Source organism: Eulemur rufifrons, chromosome 8 (genome assembly GCF_041146395.1).
Source record: "Eulemur rufifrons isolate Redbay chromosome 8, OSU_ERuf_1, whole genome shotgun sequence".
Classification (NCBI taxonomy): Eukaryota; Metazoa; Chordata; class Mammalia; order Primates; family Lemuridae; genus Eulemur; species Eulemur rufifrons.
Window position 1 is genome coordinate 80,705,197 of NC_090990.1, and position 17,723 is coordinate 80,722,919.

A 17,723-nucleotide genomic window follows, 5' to 3' on the forward strand; every position below is an offset into this window, starting at 1 on the left:
CTCCAAGTGAAGTTGAACAGGCCTTCTGTTTTTAGTTCATAGGAGAGAGAAGAAAATGACAAGACAGTTTATATTCATTTATTAAATCAATAAATATTTCTTGAGTTCTTATAGGTGTTAAGGATTCAGTAGTAAAATAAAGTCTAGACTCTCATGGGCATTATATTCTAGTAGAGCGACAACAATACACAGAGTATATAACAATGTCAGGTGACAAGGGTAAGAGCTATGAGTTACAATGCAGTGGGTTATAAGAAACTTTAGGAATGGGGGGTGGCTGCTTTTTATATGCTGTTATGAGGGCAGCCTTCTGACAAGGCAACATTTGATTAATTTGTTTCCACAATCAACTTTGGGGACCCATTCAGACTCAGGCCAAAATCACATACCTTTTAAGGTAATGCATGCACTTTAGGAATCCTTCTAGGTTCTGTGTAACAGGTTATTGGCCCGTGTCACTGAAACTAAGTAAGCCTCTGTCATGAAAAATTCATTTTTTTTTCCATTCTGAATTAAAAAAACCATAGTGGGAAGTTTTCAATAAAGATTAAAAGAAAAAATCATTTCAGTTAATCTGACAATTAGGTAATCCATAACACTCCGTGTTGTCTTGTTCTACTGTAAAGAGGTCTTGTATCTGTGACTGAGCCTTTCATTGGGAAGATGGAAATGTCCTCCAGCTTGAGGTCAAAGGTGTCCAGTGACATGCATGCTTTTTCCTCCTGGTATTTCAGATATGGGGTAGAGGCCAGGTATGGGGAAGCAGCGGGTCATAAGCTTGACTGATTTCATAAAAATCAACTATTATTGTTCATAAAGATAAAATCATAACTTCTGATGAAAACCACATATTGCTTGTTTGTCACCAACTTCGTGCACCAACACTACCTCCTGTTCAGAGTATTTGATAGTTTCAATGTCTACCTTTTGATTATAATCACTACCATTTATTGGATCACTCTTATGAACAAGACATGTTGCATGTTCTGTTTCTAATTCTGATGTCTGTGAGGTAGATATGATTTTGATTCTCCTTTGTGTAATATATCCTTCAGGATAAAGATCTGAGTGATCTGATTTTACAGTTCATGGTTCCTGCTACAGTACATGGCTTCTCATGGAAAGGCTCCTTAGGATGGCTCTTGGCCATTATGTTGGGCTACAGATCCAGGCTGATGCATATATCTTTGGTGGGCAGATTGAATCTGATTGATTAAAAAATTTGTAAATTCTTTTGAATTTTGTACAACAAAGTATTTTAAGTTTATGGAAGACTTTTGGAAAAATGGCAGTCTTCTGAAAAAAAAAAATACTCTTCTGTTTACTAACTTTAATTTCCTGAGAAAGTGGTTGACTTGACATCATAGATACTAGATGTCTTTCTTCTTGCCAATCTAATCTTCCCCTGGAGAGTTTACTTTTACTCAATTGTCTATTCTGGTCGGATCCCCCATTTATCTGTGAACAATGAACAATGTAACCCAAACTATTTTTAAGCAACTTCTGTGTAGTGGTCAACATGTAACATTTCCTCTGTTACCTGGCCTTGATGGTTCCTGGCCCTGATATAGCCCTATATGTACAGCATAGAGCAATGCTTTTTAAACTTTTGACAACCACAGACATTGTTAGAAATTACTTTGAGTTCTTTTATGTTGGCTGTATACCTTTTATCAAGGAACAAAGGAGATTATGAGCCCATCTGGTGAGAAAGTGCCTGCCTGTTAATACCACATACTTTCACTAGTAAGGAATAAGTAAATAACATAGCTAATAAATGATACAAGGACTTGAAACAGGAGAAGCTAGTCTCACTTTCCCAGCCTGACCATGAATGTGGTAACTTCCTAGGGAATTCTCCATTGCCAATGTTTTGGTGTACTTTTTAGTCTTTTTTTCCTCTCTACAAATTTTACATAGTTAATATCCTATTGAACATAACTGATTTTAATAATAAATACAAATCAGGGTCTGACTAGGGGTCAGCAAAGTTTTTCTGTAAGGGTCAGATGGCAAATATACTAGGCTTTGAAGACCATGTAACTGATCAACTTTGCCATTGTAATGTATAAGCAGCCATAGCCAATATGTAAGCAAATGGTCATTGCTGTGTTCCTATAAAACTTCATTTATAAAAACATGAGGCAGATATATTGTGCTGATGCTTGTTCTATGCTATTAATAGGAACTTATACATAATATCTATCCGTTATAGGTAATATTTATCTAGATATTAGAATTTGCTAAATTAAGCCCAGTGACTTGTAAAATATAATTTTACAGGTTTGACTAAAATTATTTGAAGTTCATGACAATGAAATAACTATTTCATCTTTTCTCTATACAACTCTTGATTTTTTTGAAGAAAAAATTAATTCTTTTTGCAAAATATCTCATATAAAAATAAAAAAATATAAAAATCAGATCATTATTAGCAGTTTATGGAATAAAAAGGGTACAAGTTCACATTTCCTAGTGTTGGAAAATAATCTGAAGCAGAATAATAATCACCAAGAAAAGTAACACAGAGTCAAGATTTGTACACAGGCTGAGGAATTTCACTGAAAAGTGTATAATCCATTTGTATTTCTACCAAGTATCAAGCTCTCTGTCTCCACCTGTTTTGAATTCACTATCAAAATATCTCCAATCCCTCTTGCCCCAGGGAAGGCCCTAGTTTGGACACCGCTGTGTTTAGCACCTCATTCCACCACCTGTGTACCTTTAGTATCACCCTTCCTAGGCAGAATCCATGCTCTAGATTAGCATTTCTGAAATGTGTCTTCAGTTGGTTTAAGTCTTCTATGACAAAAGGTTATATAGTCAAAAAAGTTTAGGAAATGTTAGATAGCCAAATTTTACTGCAGGACTTCTCAGAGGCTTTAATATGATAATATGTACCATGAATTAATAACACGCAAAATCTCCCAAGTTTATTAGAAAGGACCCGTCCCCCCGACCCCCAACTGGTTTTTCATAGAGCAATTAGCAAGAACTAGTGTTTGGTATAAAACATTTTGAGAAATGCTAATAGATCCATCCCTCTCACTGTTCTTTCTTTAGAACTTAGCTCCTCTGGGCACTTCTTTGGTAGCTTCTCCGCTTTGCTGAGTGACAACCTATTATCAACGTATTAACCACAGTCCAATGTTAATGCCTGAGAATGAATCCATGTCTCATTCATTCCAGAATCATCTATGGCTCCTAAAGATTCAATGTTTCATTTCAAGTAATTGATCAAGCTACTATAGCACTTGTCATGTTGCAATGAACATTACATATACATACATATAGATAGATAGATGGGTAGATATATCATTCACCAGATCATGAGACATGACTTATTTCTTTCTTTTGCCATGTCTCTAAGGAAGTATCTTACAAATAGTAAAACTGTTCTTGCTGAATGAATAACTTTGAGTGAATGATTTTAAAGGAGAGATTTTGGGCTTGGAGGGATTTTCGTGGCAACTCAAAAATCAGAGTATGAAGTCCACTTATTTTCATAGCATCCAATGGCAGTATCATACCTTCTAAACTCTGCTTAGAAACTTTTGGGAGTGTGCATAGGCCACTGGCTCAATTTATATTAGATATTATTTTCTCTCTCCCCTCTCCCTTTGCATTTTAATTCACCTGCACTTGAAGATAAAAATGTACCCACAAATTACCCAATTTCCTTAATTTCTTTTCCTTAATTGTATTATTATCTGACAGCCTCTGTGATCTAATTTACATGGCAAAAGAGCAAGAGCATGGTTCTAAATTAAACTTGTAATTTGTATATCATCTGGCTACTTAGTATTTTACAGGCACAATATTACTGGTTTCTACCATATTACCATGAGACTGATAAATATTATTCCCAATGTAAAAATGGGAGCACTGAGACACCAAAAGGCCTAAATGATTGGCTGATTCCTCAGACCAGTTTATGGTAGAACCTCTCTGATATTCCTGGCATAGAGTTTCTTTTCCTCTTTTTTCAGTGGTGTTTCTTTGTGACAAGTCAGCTACTTAATAAGTAAAGGACACGTAGCCGAAGAACTGAGTATATAAGTTGTGTTCTATTCATTGGTGATTGTGTCTCTGAAAATGCCAGAGCTACAGGATACTTTTCAATCTTATGGAAAACCTTGGTCTAGACCTCAGGCAAGAAATAAAAAAACCAAAATATTTTATCTATCTTTTTAAAGCTGAAGTTTTGTATCAGAATACTCTCGAGGTTTCCAGGAAGTATGTGTAGTTCCTTTTAAAAGTCCGAATTATGTAAACATGTACATACTGAGAACCCTCACTTTTTATGTATTACTAGTATTGCTATAGTTGAGAAATTTAATAGGAAAGTAGTTGTGATAAAAACACTCTCACAAAGCAAAAATGAAAGGCACAAATATTCCAAAGAAAATGGATAACATGAAATAGTAATTCATAAAAGGTTAGCAACTTCACTCACATTTACAGCAATTAAAACTGAACAATGAAATATAACCTATAACCTACAACCTATAACTTTGCAATGGCTAAAATGATTTACAAAATCCAGTATTGGGAAAGATTTGGGAAAACAGGTACTTTCATGCCTTGTTGGTGAGACTGCAAATTAGGTCAATTAAGTCTATTATGACCTTACTATAAGCCACAGTTTCACATATTATACTCAATATCCATAAATTGACTTTCATATTATAAATTTGGCTTTGTGATTAGTGGACAAGCAATATCATTGAGAGCTATCCTATGTGGCATTAATCTGTCATTCAGTTTCATTTTTACCGTTTAACCTTTGCACATCTTTTACAGAAAGCAGTAGGTATGAAAGTAAGAGACTATTTTGAGTGAACTTCATGGAGGGAACTTATGCTAAAGTAAAGAGATGCACAGATAAGTATAAAAAGTTCAAAGAAATGCATTTACTTATTGTTGTGTGGTCTAGGGTTGACAAAAAAGGAAATAACTTAAGGACCCATCAGTAGGGGATTAGGAATGTATAAGAATATCTGACAGTATAGGGCACTGTTCAGTAGCTTGGGCTTGGAGTCTAGTAGACCTGGGTTCGAATCTTCCCTCTATCATCAGTCAGCTTCGTGATTGTGAGTGAATTACTTAACCTCTTTAAGCCACGATTCTCTCATCTATAAAATGTAGACAATAATTCCACTTAATTCATTATACTGTTTTAAGGATTAAATGGGTTAATGTCCTTTAGTGCTTAGCAAAAAGCCTCACACATGGCAAACATACAATAAATCTACAGCCATTGAATGTTGTAGAAAGACTGTGAAATAATATATACATGGGCATATTTACCTACAGAGATGTTTAGAAGAAGGTCCATCAACAGCAGCTAAGTGATTATCTTTGGGTAGTGGCATTTGGGTGAATTTTACTTTTAAAAAAACTTTTCTATAGATCTGAATTTTCTTTATGATCATCATACTGTTTTTATCAGAAAATATAAGAAAACTATTTTAATTTAGGAAAAACTAAGAACAATTTAAGAGATGTACTTAGGGGAATGTTTCAGAGAAAATAAGCACAGTAATTGTTCTTTTATTTTTATACTTAAAAAAATTGAACCTCAAGTGCACAATAGGATTGATCACAATCATATTGCTATGACAGGGCATGCTAGATCTTATTTGCTCTTTGTTCTAGGCACAGGTCTAGCTTACATTTCCCAGGCACAATCCCATTCCCCATTCTCCCACTCTGCCCTTGCTTCTAGATGGACCAGGTACGTGGTTCCCACCAATGAAATGTGACCAAAGAATATATGTCACTTCTAGGTAGTTAAGAATAGGTGTGCCTTTTCCTTGCTCTCTCATTCTCTATCCTGAAGCTGGGAGAAAAGGACTCTCAGGCTGCAGGGGACGGTGTTATCTGAAGGTGGAAGCAGCCTAGATTCCTGAGTCACCTTTTGTAGGACAACCTCCAAGACACAAAATTGATTAAGAATATCTACATTGATTTTAGTGTTAGTTTAATGTGAATGATATAATTATGTCTATACACCACCCTCTTTTATTCAATTAATTGTATTGTATAATGTGCCACCATTAACCTATGCTTAACTTGAGCACTTGAATATTCCAAATACATTACATTTATGTGCTCCTTCCCTTTGAAATTCTCTAGGTGTATATTCAGGAGCAGAATTTCTGGATCTTCCTGGTATGCAAATGTTCAGCTTTACATGACAATGCCAAAGTGCTTTTCTAAGTGTTATACAAATTTCTAATGCCACGAGTAACATATGTTACTCCATATCATTGCTATCACAGTACTATTATCAGAGTGTTTAAATTGCACCATTTTGAGTGGAAAGAAAATGGGGTCACACTGTGGTCTTGACTTCTATTTTCATGATCACTAGTGAGCTTACCACAAGAAACTTCTGAAGAAAAGAATAATGAAAGGGAGCTTATCCTACTAAAAACTAAAGAAATTATAAGTAATTAAGACAGAATGGTGCTAGTGAGGAATAGACAGTTTGACCAATGAAGCAGAATAGAGAATCTGAAATAGATATGCACATATGTAGAACTTTGATATATAATATATGATATTTGATATATGACTTTTATATATGATATATGGGAAAAGATGGAACCATTCAAAAACTAGAGCCAGAACATTTGTTTATATAAAGAAAAAAAATTCCTGTGGATGTTTATCTCACACTACATACAGAAATGAACACTGGGAAGGTTAAAAATGTAAGTGTCAAATGCAATTCTTTAAAACTTTTAGTAGAAAATAGAGGTAAATATCTTTCTGACTTTAGGAAAAGGAAGAATTTATTAAGACACAGGAAGCACTCATCATAAAATAAAATAGTGATACATTTAACTACATTAAAATTATGTTTTTTTTGGTCCATCAAAGACATCATAAAGGTCATGAAAAGATAAAATACAAACTGATAGGAAATATTTGCAACACCTACAACAAAGAATTAGAAGATGAATACATAAAGAATTACATACCAAAAAGAAAAAGACAAATTACCTAATAGAAAAATTATACAGAAGAGGAAATCCTTATATGGATTATATTTATGTATGATGAAATACAAGTTACCTTTTTTCAGATGAATCACAATATTCAGACCAGAAAGCAAAACAAAAAGAGAAAATATGTTGAGTTTTCTTTAGTTGCACCCATCTTACTTCTGTCTTCTTCCTTCAATAATGAATACTTTCCTTCAAAAATGGATTTTACCATTCCACTCTTTGGTCACACATTCATAAGCAGTGCTGATGTTCCAGAGTACTAGACTCTGCCCGTATAAATGTTGATGTTTGCATGTGCATATGCATGCTTGTACACTCATGCACTTACACACTCATATACATGTACATCTATTCTGGATATATGAATTGTGCAGCTCCTTTGTGCTTGCTAGGCATTATACTAGACTGTGAGGAAACAGCAAAGAATTCCTGGAAGGAGATAGACAATAAGCATATCAAAATAAGTAAGTTGTTATATTAGAAGGTGCTAAGTGCTTTGAGTGCAAATAGAACAGCAAAGATACATCAAATGATATCAGGTTGGGTGTGTGTACGCAGTTTTAAATGGAGTGGTCAGGGAAAGCCACATGAAGAAGTAGCATTTGTTTTGTTTTGTTTTATTTTTATTTTTATTTTTGTATACACAATGTATTGATTTCCAGTTGAGGATACTGTTTGCTTTTCAATTCCATTAATTTCAATTTTTATTTTAACTAAAAAAGATGATTTTAAATATTTCTAATTTTTTTAATTTGCTGACATTTTCTTTTTCTTTTTTTTTTTTTTATTTCAGCTCATTATGGGGGTACAAAAGTTCAGGTTACATATATTGCCCATGCCCCCCCATAAGAAGTAGCATTTGAGCAAAGAGTTGAAGGAGGTGAAGGAGTGAGTCATGCTTATGTCTGAGGGAAGAGAGTGTCAGATGGAGGGAATGATAAATGCAAAGGCTCAGAGGCACGACTGACATGTCTGAGAAGAACAAGGAGGCCACATGGCTGCAGTGGGGTAGGAGGGGAAGAGAGTAGCAGGCGAGGATATCAGAGATTGAACAGGAGAGGACAGCATGGGTCACAGAGGCACTTGTGAAGCCTTGTAAAGCCATGGGATTTAACTCATAAAAATGGGAAGCCATTGAAGGATTTTGAGGAGAGAAATGACATGATGTAATTTACATTTTGAAATGATCACCTTGGCAGATGTGGTAAATTAAGCAACAGGGAAAGGGTGGTATCAGGAAGACCAATTAAGAGGCTATTGCATAAATCCACTAATCCAGGTGAGAGGTGATAGTGGCTTGGAGTAGGGGGGTTTGGGTGGTGAGAAATGTTTGTGTTCTACGTTGAAGTCAGGGAGCCAACAGTATTTGCTGACAGATTGGGTGTAGCACCTAACAAAAGAGAGAAGTCAAGGATGAAAGGAATTCATTATGACTAATACGCCTCAACTGGTGGCTGTCAAAAAGTGTCCACTCATTAGCAGACTATGTCCACTTTGCACTAGGTTTCTCCTTTCTTGTTTGTTACGTAAGTCTTCTGTACCTGAGAACCCAGTGTATGCTTCAACAAACCAAAAGTGAACAACTCATTCTGAGAGTTTAAGAAATTCCATATCAATATGCTAAGTAAAAATTCAGCCAGCAATCAAATTGTGTATTTGACTGAAAACAAGAGAAAGCTACAGGAACAATTTCCTGAAATTATGTTTTAATTTTTTTTTTATTTCAGCTCATTATGGGGGTACAAAAGTTCAGGTTATATATATTGCCCATGCCTCCCCATCCCCCCGAGTCTGAGCTTCAAGTGTGTCCATTCCCTAGACAGTGCACATCGCATTCATCATGTAGGTGTGCACCCATCCCCTCCCCCCACCCCATCCCCCCCAGTCAGAACTTCAAGCGTGTCCATTCCCCAGGCAGTGCGCATTGCATCGCACTCCTCAAGTAGGTATACACCCATCCCTTCCCCCCAGCTCCACCTCTGTCCGATACCTAATTGGTGTTATTCCCAAATGTGCACTCAGGGAAACCAGTTTGCTGGTGAGTACATGTGGTGTTTATTTTTCCATTCTTGGGATACTTCACTTAATAGAATGGGTTCCAACTTTCTCCAGGAGAACCAAAGAGATGCCATATCGCCATTATTTCTAATAGCTGAGTAATATTCCATGGTATACATATACCACATTTTGCTAATCCATTCATGAATTGATGGTCATTTGGGTTGTTTCCACATCTTTGCAATTGTGAATTGTGCTGCTATAAACATTCGGGTGCAGGTATCTTTTTTATAAAATGACTTTTGTTCTTCTGGGTAGATGCCCAATAATGGGATTGCTGGATTGAATGGTAGGTCTACTTGAATATGTTTAAGGTATCTCAACATTGCTTTCCACAGGGGTTGCACTAGTTTACAGTCCCATCAGCAGTGTATGAGTGTTCCTGTCTCTCCGCATCCACGCCAACATGTGTTGCTTTGGGACTTTTTGATAAAGGCCATTCTCACTGGAGTTAAGTGATATCTCATTGTGGTTTTGATTTGCATTTCCCTGATGATTAGAGATGTTGAATATTTTTTCATATGTTTGTTAGCCATTTTTATATCTTCTTTTGAAAAACTTCTATTCATGTCCTTTGCCCACTTTTTGATAGGGTTGTTCGATTTTTTTCTTACTGATTTTCCTGAGTTCTAAATATTGTTTTAATTTTTAATTTAAAAAATTATTTAATTTTAATTGACAGATAAAACTGTATGTACAACATGCTGTTTCAAAGTATATATACATTGTGGAATGCCTAAATCTAGCTAATTAACATATGCATTACCTTACATAATTATTTTTGTGGTAAGAACTCTTTACATCCACTCTCTTACCATTTTTCAAGATTACGGTTCTTGTTAACTATAGCCACCATGTTGTATAATAGATCTCTTGAACTCATTCCTCCTGTCTAACTGAAATTTTGTATTCTGTGACCAACATATGGCCAAACTCAACCTCCTGCCAACCTCCCCAGCACTGGTAACCACCATTCTACTCTCTATTTCTGTGAGATCAACTGTTTAGAATCCACAGATGAGTGAGATCATGTGATATTTGTATTTCTGTGCCTGGCTTATTTCACTTAACACATTGCCTTCTAGGTTTGCAACAATGGCTATGTTCTTGAAAATGATAGGATTTCTCCTCCTTCTTTGCTGAAGAGTATTCCATTGTGTATACAGATCACATTTTCTTTATTCATCCATAAATGGATACTTAGGTTGATTCTATATCCTGGCTATTGTGAATAATCTTGCAATAAACATGGGAGTGCAGACATCTCTTTGACACATTGATTTCATTCCCATATACCCAGTAATAGGATTGCTGGATCATATGGTAGTTCTAATTTATGTTTTTTTCCATGGCAGGAAAATATGAAGGTTTTATTGCACAGATCAAAAAAGTATTAACAGATCCAGATGCTCTCATTTCTTTCTATTGTGTCTTTTTCTTTAATTTCTGCATATTACGGGGATACAAATGTTTAGGAAATTCCACACTGTTTTCCATAATGACTTACTAATTTACATTCCCACTAACTGTGTGAGAGTCCTCATCAACACTTGTTACCCGTTGTCTTTTTGATAATAGCCATTGTCACAGGTGTGAGTTGATATGCTATTGTGGTTTTTATTTACATTTCCCTGATGATTAGTGATTTTTAGCATTTTTTCATATACCTCTTGGCCATTTGTATGTCTTCTTTTGAGAAAGATCTATTCAGGTCCTTTGCCAATCTTTTAATTGGGTCATTTGGCTTTTTTTTATATTGAGTTGTTTGAGTTCCTTGTATATTTTGGATATATATACCTAAAATATATTTGGGATGTATAGTTTACCAATATTTTCTCCCATTCCATAGGTTATCTGTTCACTCCGTTGATTGATTTCTTTTGTTGTGTAGAAGCTTTTTAGTTTGCTGTAATCCCATTTGTCTATTTTGTTTTTGTTGCCAATGCTTTTGGTGTTTTATCCAAAAGATCATTGCCTACACCAATGTCATGGAGCATGGCTTTATTTTTTTTAGATGGCCCACCTTCACGTAATGCCCAACAACCATAATTTTGGTCTTTTAAAAATAATTCACTTATTCAAAAACTATTTGTTGAGTGCCAGGCTTTCTGCTAGTGCCAGGGACCCGGAGATGACAAAGGCAATTCCCTATTCTCAAGGAGCCTGCCATCTAGTGGGAGATGTAGAAATGTAATCGATTAGGAGAATACAATGAGATTACTGATAGAACAGTGGTAAGAACAAAGCTCTAAGGGAGAACAAAGGATGGTACAACTTAATTTTATCTAGAGAAGTCAGGAAAACATATATAGAGGAGGAGTTTATAAGTAGTTATGTAGGGAGCTGCTATGGATATTGCAGGTAAAGAAAGCAACATGTTGGGAGCATAAAAGAGGATGGCCCATCAGGTTGACTGCACACATGTTTGTTAAGGTTAGAGGTTTGGGAGCATGTGTTTGACTGGTGGAAGGTGAGTCTGAAAGGAAAAGCAGTGCTAGATCTTGAACATCCTTATACAAGACAACGAGAGATTTCAAATGCATCCTGTAGGCAATGTGAATTAGCAAAGGGTTTCTCAATAGGTAAATGGCATGATTAGATTAAGGCTTTAGAATGATTATTACAGAAATACTGTGGAGAATAGATTGGAAGGCAGGAGACCATGGACTGGGAAACCAGTTGGTCTACTACAATGGTCCTAACAAGAGATGATGATGGCTTACCATGAGCAGTGTGAAAAGAAAGGAGGAGGCATCTAGAGGAGCTACTTAAAAGGAATACTTCATCCAGCTTGGTTGAGAGTAACATATAGATAGATAGCAAAGAATCTGAGATGACCCCACACATCTGTATTTGGAAATTGGGTGAAAGAAGACACATTACTTCATGTCAAGGAGTAATGGGGGAGAAACTGTTTGAACAGAAGATGTGTCCAGAGATTAAGGACTGATGGTATAGTAAGGTAGAGATAATTAAAGAGCCATTCTGAAGTTTAGAGTGATGTCTGGCTGGAAAATTAAATGCCATTAGTGAAAAATCTCTTAGAGGTTAACCTATAATTTTTATGAAAATGTATGAATTTATTTTCATATTGCTAATAGCAATGGCAAAATTTTAACTATGGATATATTTAATAAATATGTTTTATAGAGATCTATGTAAAATAAACAGCAACAAAAACAAACTAATTGCCAGAAAGGTTGTAGCACCAATATATTCAAACCTTGCTGGAGGCATTGCAAATTAAAACTACATTTTGAGAAGACTAAATGGCAATACATAATAAGAGCTATAAAGATGATCACATGATTTTACCTGGTAATCCTACTCCTGCTTATTAAAGGGAAATAATTCAGTGTATATTAACAAAATTGACCTTATAGATATGATCCATATAGCAATAAGTTATAAGGTAATAGTTTAATGTGTGTGTATATATATTTACTCAAAGTAGAAACATGAAGACTAAAAAAATATGGGAAGATATTTAAATTGATCTTAAAATGGTATTTATAATGACCAAAATTATGTGAGCATATGCATATAAATGGAGACTCACTGGAAAAACACTAAAAATGAAATATGTCAGAATGGCAAGATTATTAGTTAATTTTATCTCGGTTTTCCAAAATTAAGTTGGTATAGGACAACTTCAAAGCCTTTAAAAATGTATCTATTAAGTTGCAATAAAACAAACATAGACGTGCTCAAGACAGTTATCTAAAAGTTTCTTGGGTACCTGGGGAGAGTGGTGTAAAGAAATGGGGGACAGAGTATGAATGAAGGTAGAGGAGAGAAATGAGAAAAAGAGAAAGCAAAGGAACGAGAATCGCAGTGTGGCAGTGGCATCTCTTCCCCTCCCTAGGAGTCAGGGGGTGGCCTCAGGGGATCATGGAGATCCACGGCTGTGGAAGCCCCATGTCACGGTGGATGTCATATGAGATGACTGGGATGGGCTGTGGTGACCACCCCACCGCATTTCCTTTACACTGTCCCTGTGCTAGGCCGTGACATCGAACAGCCCTGGGGCATGTCTGCAGTGGAAGATCCGAATTTAGACTGGTGGCAGAAGAGACGACCACGTTTTCTTTTGTTCATACATTTGGTTTCATTGACACGTTAACCACAGGAGAGGGGAAAAGGCCACAGCGTGTAAGGTTAGCATGAACGAGGCAAGGGAACTTTTTTTTAAAAGAAAAAAAAAGCATTGGTACTGCAAAGACTTTCCGTGATCCCACATGCACCCCGAAAGCCCCCTCTCACCACAGGAAGCACGCTGACCATCACAGGATAAAAGAGGCTCGTGAGGAGCCAGGTCCTCACTCTCTCCTTGCCCAGATCGCCAGAAACTCAGCCATGAGACCGCTCATCCTGGCCTTCATTGGCATCTGCTTTCTCACCGCACATGTGGTAGAAGGTAAGTGGAGAAATTGTCTGTGAGATGGGGAACAGGGATGAGAGGCAGGTGGGCACACCTTTTGGGTTTGACTCAGGTTTCGACTAGAGTAAACTGCTTTTCAAAGGTAAGCCTCAAACTTCCCATGTGCAAAAAAGGAATGATAATTTCAACTCTAGAGACCTTTGTAGATTTCCAAGACAGAGAAAACTTGGTTAGTATCTGGGCTCCTACCCTTCCTAATTGGATGATTTTGGGTAAATTTCTTAAACCATTCCGGGACTATGTTTATCTATAAATTGAATGTAACAGACATGCTCTGTTAAAGTTAAATAAATCTTATGATTTGTTTATTTATAGTTTACTTATTTATTTTTATTTATTTAATTGAATCAGATTTCCTTACAAATAGTAATTTTTTTATTAATATTAGTTATGGTGGTGATGATTGTAAGTGCATTTGTAGATTTTGCCCATTTAATTTAGGTCTTGATAAATTCTCAAAATTTTGAGAGTTCAGTCACAATGTGGGGATGCACTGGAGGATGTATGTTCTCTATTATTACTGGGACTCTATTATTATACTGGGAATCTATTATTACTGTGATGAATGTTACCATTTATGAAAAATGTTTTGAATTTATAAGAGACTATATGATAATAAGTGCTGACAGCTTATATATAGTCGAATAAACCTACAAGATATATGCAAGTGAGATTCAGATATACTGAGCCTTACCTGAGGGTCCAGCAGATTATTTCTTAACAGACCACTTTTTCCTACTGGCTAGAATTAATTTGTAGACTTAGTACTTAGACTACAATATCATAATCTGATCATGAATCCCCAAGGGAGGGAGTCTATGAAGAAGGCAGCAAAGACTGGAACTCCTTGAAATTGTGGGCAAAACACAAAATATTGATGAAACAAAAAAGCTTCAGACCATTAAGTCAGGCCACATGTTGTGGCTGGCATCTTACTGAAATGACAGGTGTGCTGTTCAGTGGAGATTTGGGTAAGGGAGATGGTGCTCTGCTCCAGGCTGGGGAGAGCTGCGAGTTGTCTAGTTGGAGGGGCTCTGTAAGTCCCACTGGTGCTTGGCTTCTCATGTACAAAATGGGGCAAAAACAATCTCTGCTTTGACTCAACTCTGCAACCTCTGTGAAGGCAATGTTTTAATGCATAACACAGACACACAACATTGCTGAGAATAAGGAAAAGTTTTGTGGTTTAGAGTGCACAGCAGGATTCTCTGGGGCTTGGGGAGTCCATGTTAAATACTTCACAGAAAGAAATATGGTTTCTTAAGGAGTAACAGAAAGAAAAAATCCACAGATTGTTTTTCGTCTTCCACTGGGTTGGGAAACAGTTCAGTACTAAAAAGTAAATTGGCAAAGGCAGAGGGTAAAGGATGTGCAGACTGGCATTGAGAGTGATGGAGAGGAGAGGGAACAATGAAGAAAAGCAACGTCAGTGAACACCTTTTGTTTAGTTCTGTGTTTAGAAAGGAGCCTTCTGATATCAGCAACAGCACAGATCAAACGATCATTATCAGTGGTTACTTTAGATGCTTTTTAGCTGCACGTTTCTCTGGAAGCAAATACCAGTCTGTACAGCTAAGGAGAAAACCAGCACTTAGAAATTGACTAGATTTTTATTAAACCCTTAATAGTATTAACTCTTCCAAGTTATTTTCCCTTCTGCAACGTAAGCAGTTTCTCTAAACTTAACAGTTTAATTCCCCTGGGCCATTGCTATTGAGGATGAATACTTTAGAAACTACTTCCTTTAATATCTTGCATTTTACCATTTAAAATGAAAACTCTTTTATTTATTCAGTCAAAAACAAGCTGCCCATTGATGGTTGCCTTGCCTAAATTACTCTTTATCACATTACTCTTTGCTATTTCATTTATAGCACTGTACCACTTATAAATATTTGAAACTATCTTCTTTTTTTTTTTTTTTTTTTTTTTTTGAGACAGAGTCTCACTCTGTTGCCCAGGCTAGAGTGAGTGCCGTGGCGTCAGCCTAGCTCACAGCAACCTCAAACTCCTGAGCTCAAGGGATCCTCCTGTCTCAGCCTCCCGAGTAGTTGGGACTACAGGCATGCACCACCATGCCCGGCTAATTTTTTTGATATATATATTTTTAGCTGTCCATATGATTTCTTTCTATTTTTAGTAGAGATGGGGTCTCGCTCTTGCTCAGGCTGGTCTCGAACTCCTGAGCTCAAACGATCCGCCCACCTCGGCCTCCCAGAGTGCTAGGATTACAGGCGTGAGCCACCGCGCCCGGCCAAAACTATCTTCTTTGTTTGTCTGTTTGTTGCCTGACTCCCTCACTAGAACATGTGCTCCGTGAAAACAGGGACAGTGTCTGTCTTAATTAGTGCATTAAACACATGGGATGCAATAGCCACTCAAGACATAGCTACTCTGTAAATGAATGGATGAATGTCACTGGGGCATGTGCTAGCCATCCCAAGCGTCTTAATGAAAATGTGCAGAGAGATGGATAACCTCTTGTTATTTTCTCTCACTGTGAAATTCCTGAAACGATACTCTTGATTTAATTTTTAATTAGTCAAACATTTACTAATAACTGATGATGTGCAAGACACTGAGCATGCCCATGTGCATTGTCTCTTCCCCCAAAGAGCAAATGGCTTTATTTATATCCCTACAACGTTCTTACAGTACTTTAACAAGTGATTGCTCCCATGAACTTGATGATTATTGACTTATAGTTTTATTTTGTCTTTTTTTTCCCTCTCCAGGTGTGGGCAGTGAAGTCCCAGATAGGAGTATCTGTGTGAGTCTAACCACCCAACGACTGCCTGTGAACAGAATCAAGACCTACACCATCAAGGAGGGCTCCATGAAAGCAGTGATGTGAGTTTGTCTCCCCTACGGTGGGGCTAGGTAGATATACAGAGATAGAGAATACAGAAATGCTGCCCTCCTCAGGAAGAACAGGTCAACACGGAGGAGAACCTTAACCAGTAGCCCCTTTATATTTCCATATTAATCATGTCTTCATTAAGCCCAACAAAATAATGATTGCTACAAAAATTTGGCTGCCAAATAAATAAGTCCTCCCTCGTTAGCAGAAGAGTCTGGCTGGAAACCAGATGAATACCATCCCCAGTTCTGAGGGCCGGGTTTAGAGACGCTGGCCTAGACCAGGATTAGCCCACGCAGCCGCATAGGTGTGGGATACTTGGCGTTGGAGTTGCCACACTTGAGCAGTTGCCATAGCTCAAGGAAATGTGTCAATGTGTAGCCTACACGGTACTATTCTTTTTCTGGGGTCTCATTTTTAGAAGTAGCAGTTCTTTCTAACACACAATCGCAAGCTTTACCCTAAGAAATTAAAATAAAGAAATCATCTTTTGTCCAAAAAATAATATGAGTATGTTTAGGTTTGAAAAGAAAGGGGATCTGTAATCATTGAACTAGATGGCCCCAAATGTCCTTTAGTTACAATATTTGGTAGCACTGATGAGAAAAGGAGCCTGTGAATTATGGTGAACAAAGGAGCTGGGTGTTACCTGTGGATGTTTCTCTTTTTTTGCTAAACTAGATAGCGGAAGAAAGGTGTTCATTTATGGTCTCACAGTTCTGAAAGACTATTTCTTCCAGTAAGATCTCTTCTTGTCTGGTTTCAACTTAATTCCTGGCCACGAGGCGTTGAGAATGTGGCTAATTTTGTCTATCTTTTCCTTGTATTACAGTTTTATTACCAAACGTGGCCTGAAAGTCTGTGCTGATCCGCAAGACAAGTGGGTGAAAGCAGCGATCAAGAGCGTGGACAGCAAGTCCAAAACCAAAAGTAACCTGCTTCAGACCAAGCCAACGGGAGCCCAGCGCTCCACAAACACAGCTGTGACCCTGACTGGGTAGTGGCCTTCCGGTACCTTGTCCCCTCACTAGTCGGCCGGGTCATTTCACTTTACAAGTTCATGGAACAATTAAGTTGTACTCACCTTTTATGAAAGTGCTGCATGAATCAAATTATTTTTGTGTATTTTTGTTTTTTAATGTCTTTCATATTCATTGAGATGTTCTAATTAATAAATATTTATTATCAAGAATAGTGCCATGGTTTATTCATTATATATAGGGAAAGGTAATATATTATTTATGTTCTACTTCTGTCCTAACTGTACCTCTCCTTTGATGGTATTCATGATGTGGGAGATTTTGACCAGTATTTATCAGAGATGGAAGCTGTATTCATCACTCTTGGG

The 17,723-nt window shown here is 36.9% G+C and overlaps 1 protein-coding gene across 1 annotated transcript; it reads left to right on the forward strand.

Annotated features, from left to right (window-relative positions):
• The first annotated feature begins 13,430 nt into the window (after window positions 1-13,430).
• LOC138389738 (lymphotactin-like) lies at window positions 13,431-17,376 on the forward strand. The gene is made up of 3 exons (XM_069478304.1): window positions 13,431-13,491; window positions 16,251-16,365; window positions 17,208-17,376. The coding sequence occupies exons 1-3, from the start codon at window positions 13,431-13,433 to the stop codon at window positions 17,374-17,376; spliced, it is 345 nt and encodes a 114-aa protein (XP_069334405.1).
• Window positions 17,377-17,723: the final 347 nt, after the last annotated feature.

Excerpts from the sequence above, each read along its gene's own strand:
- LOC138389738 (XM_069478304.1), top strand. The coding sequence starts at position 13,431 with ATGAGACCGCTCATCCTGGCCTTCATTGGCATCTGCTTTCTCACCGCA. Across the intron at positions 13,492-16,250 it reads CACCGCACATGTGGTAGAAG|GTGTGGGCAGTGAAGTCCCA; the intron begins GTAAGTGGAGAA and ends TTCCCTCTCCAG. Across the intron at positions 16,366-17,207 it reads GGCTCCATGAAAGCAGTGAT|TTTTATTACCAAACGTGGCC; the intron begins GTGAGTTTGTCT and ends CTTGTATTACAG.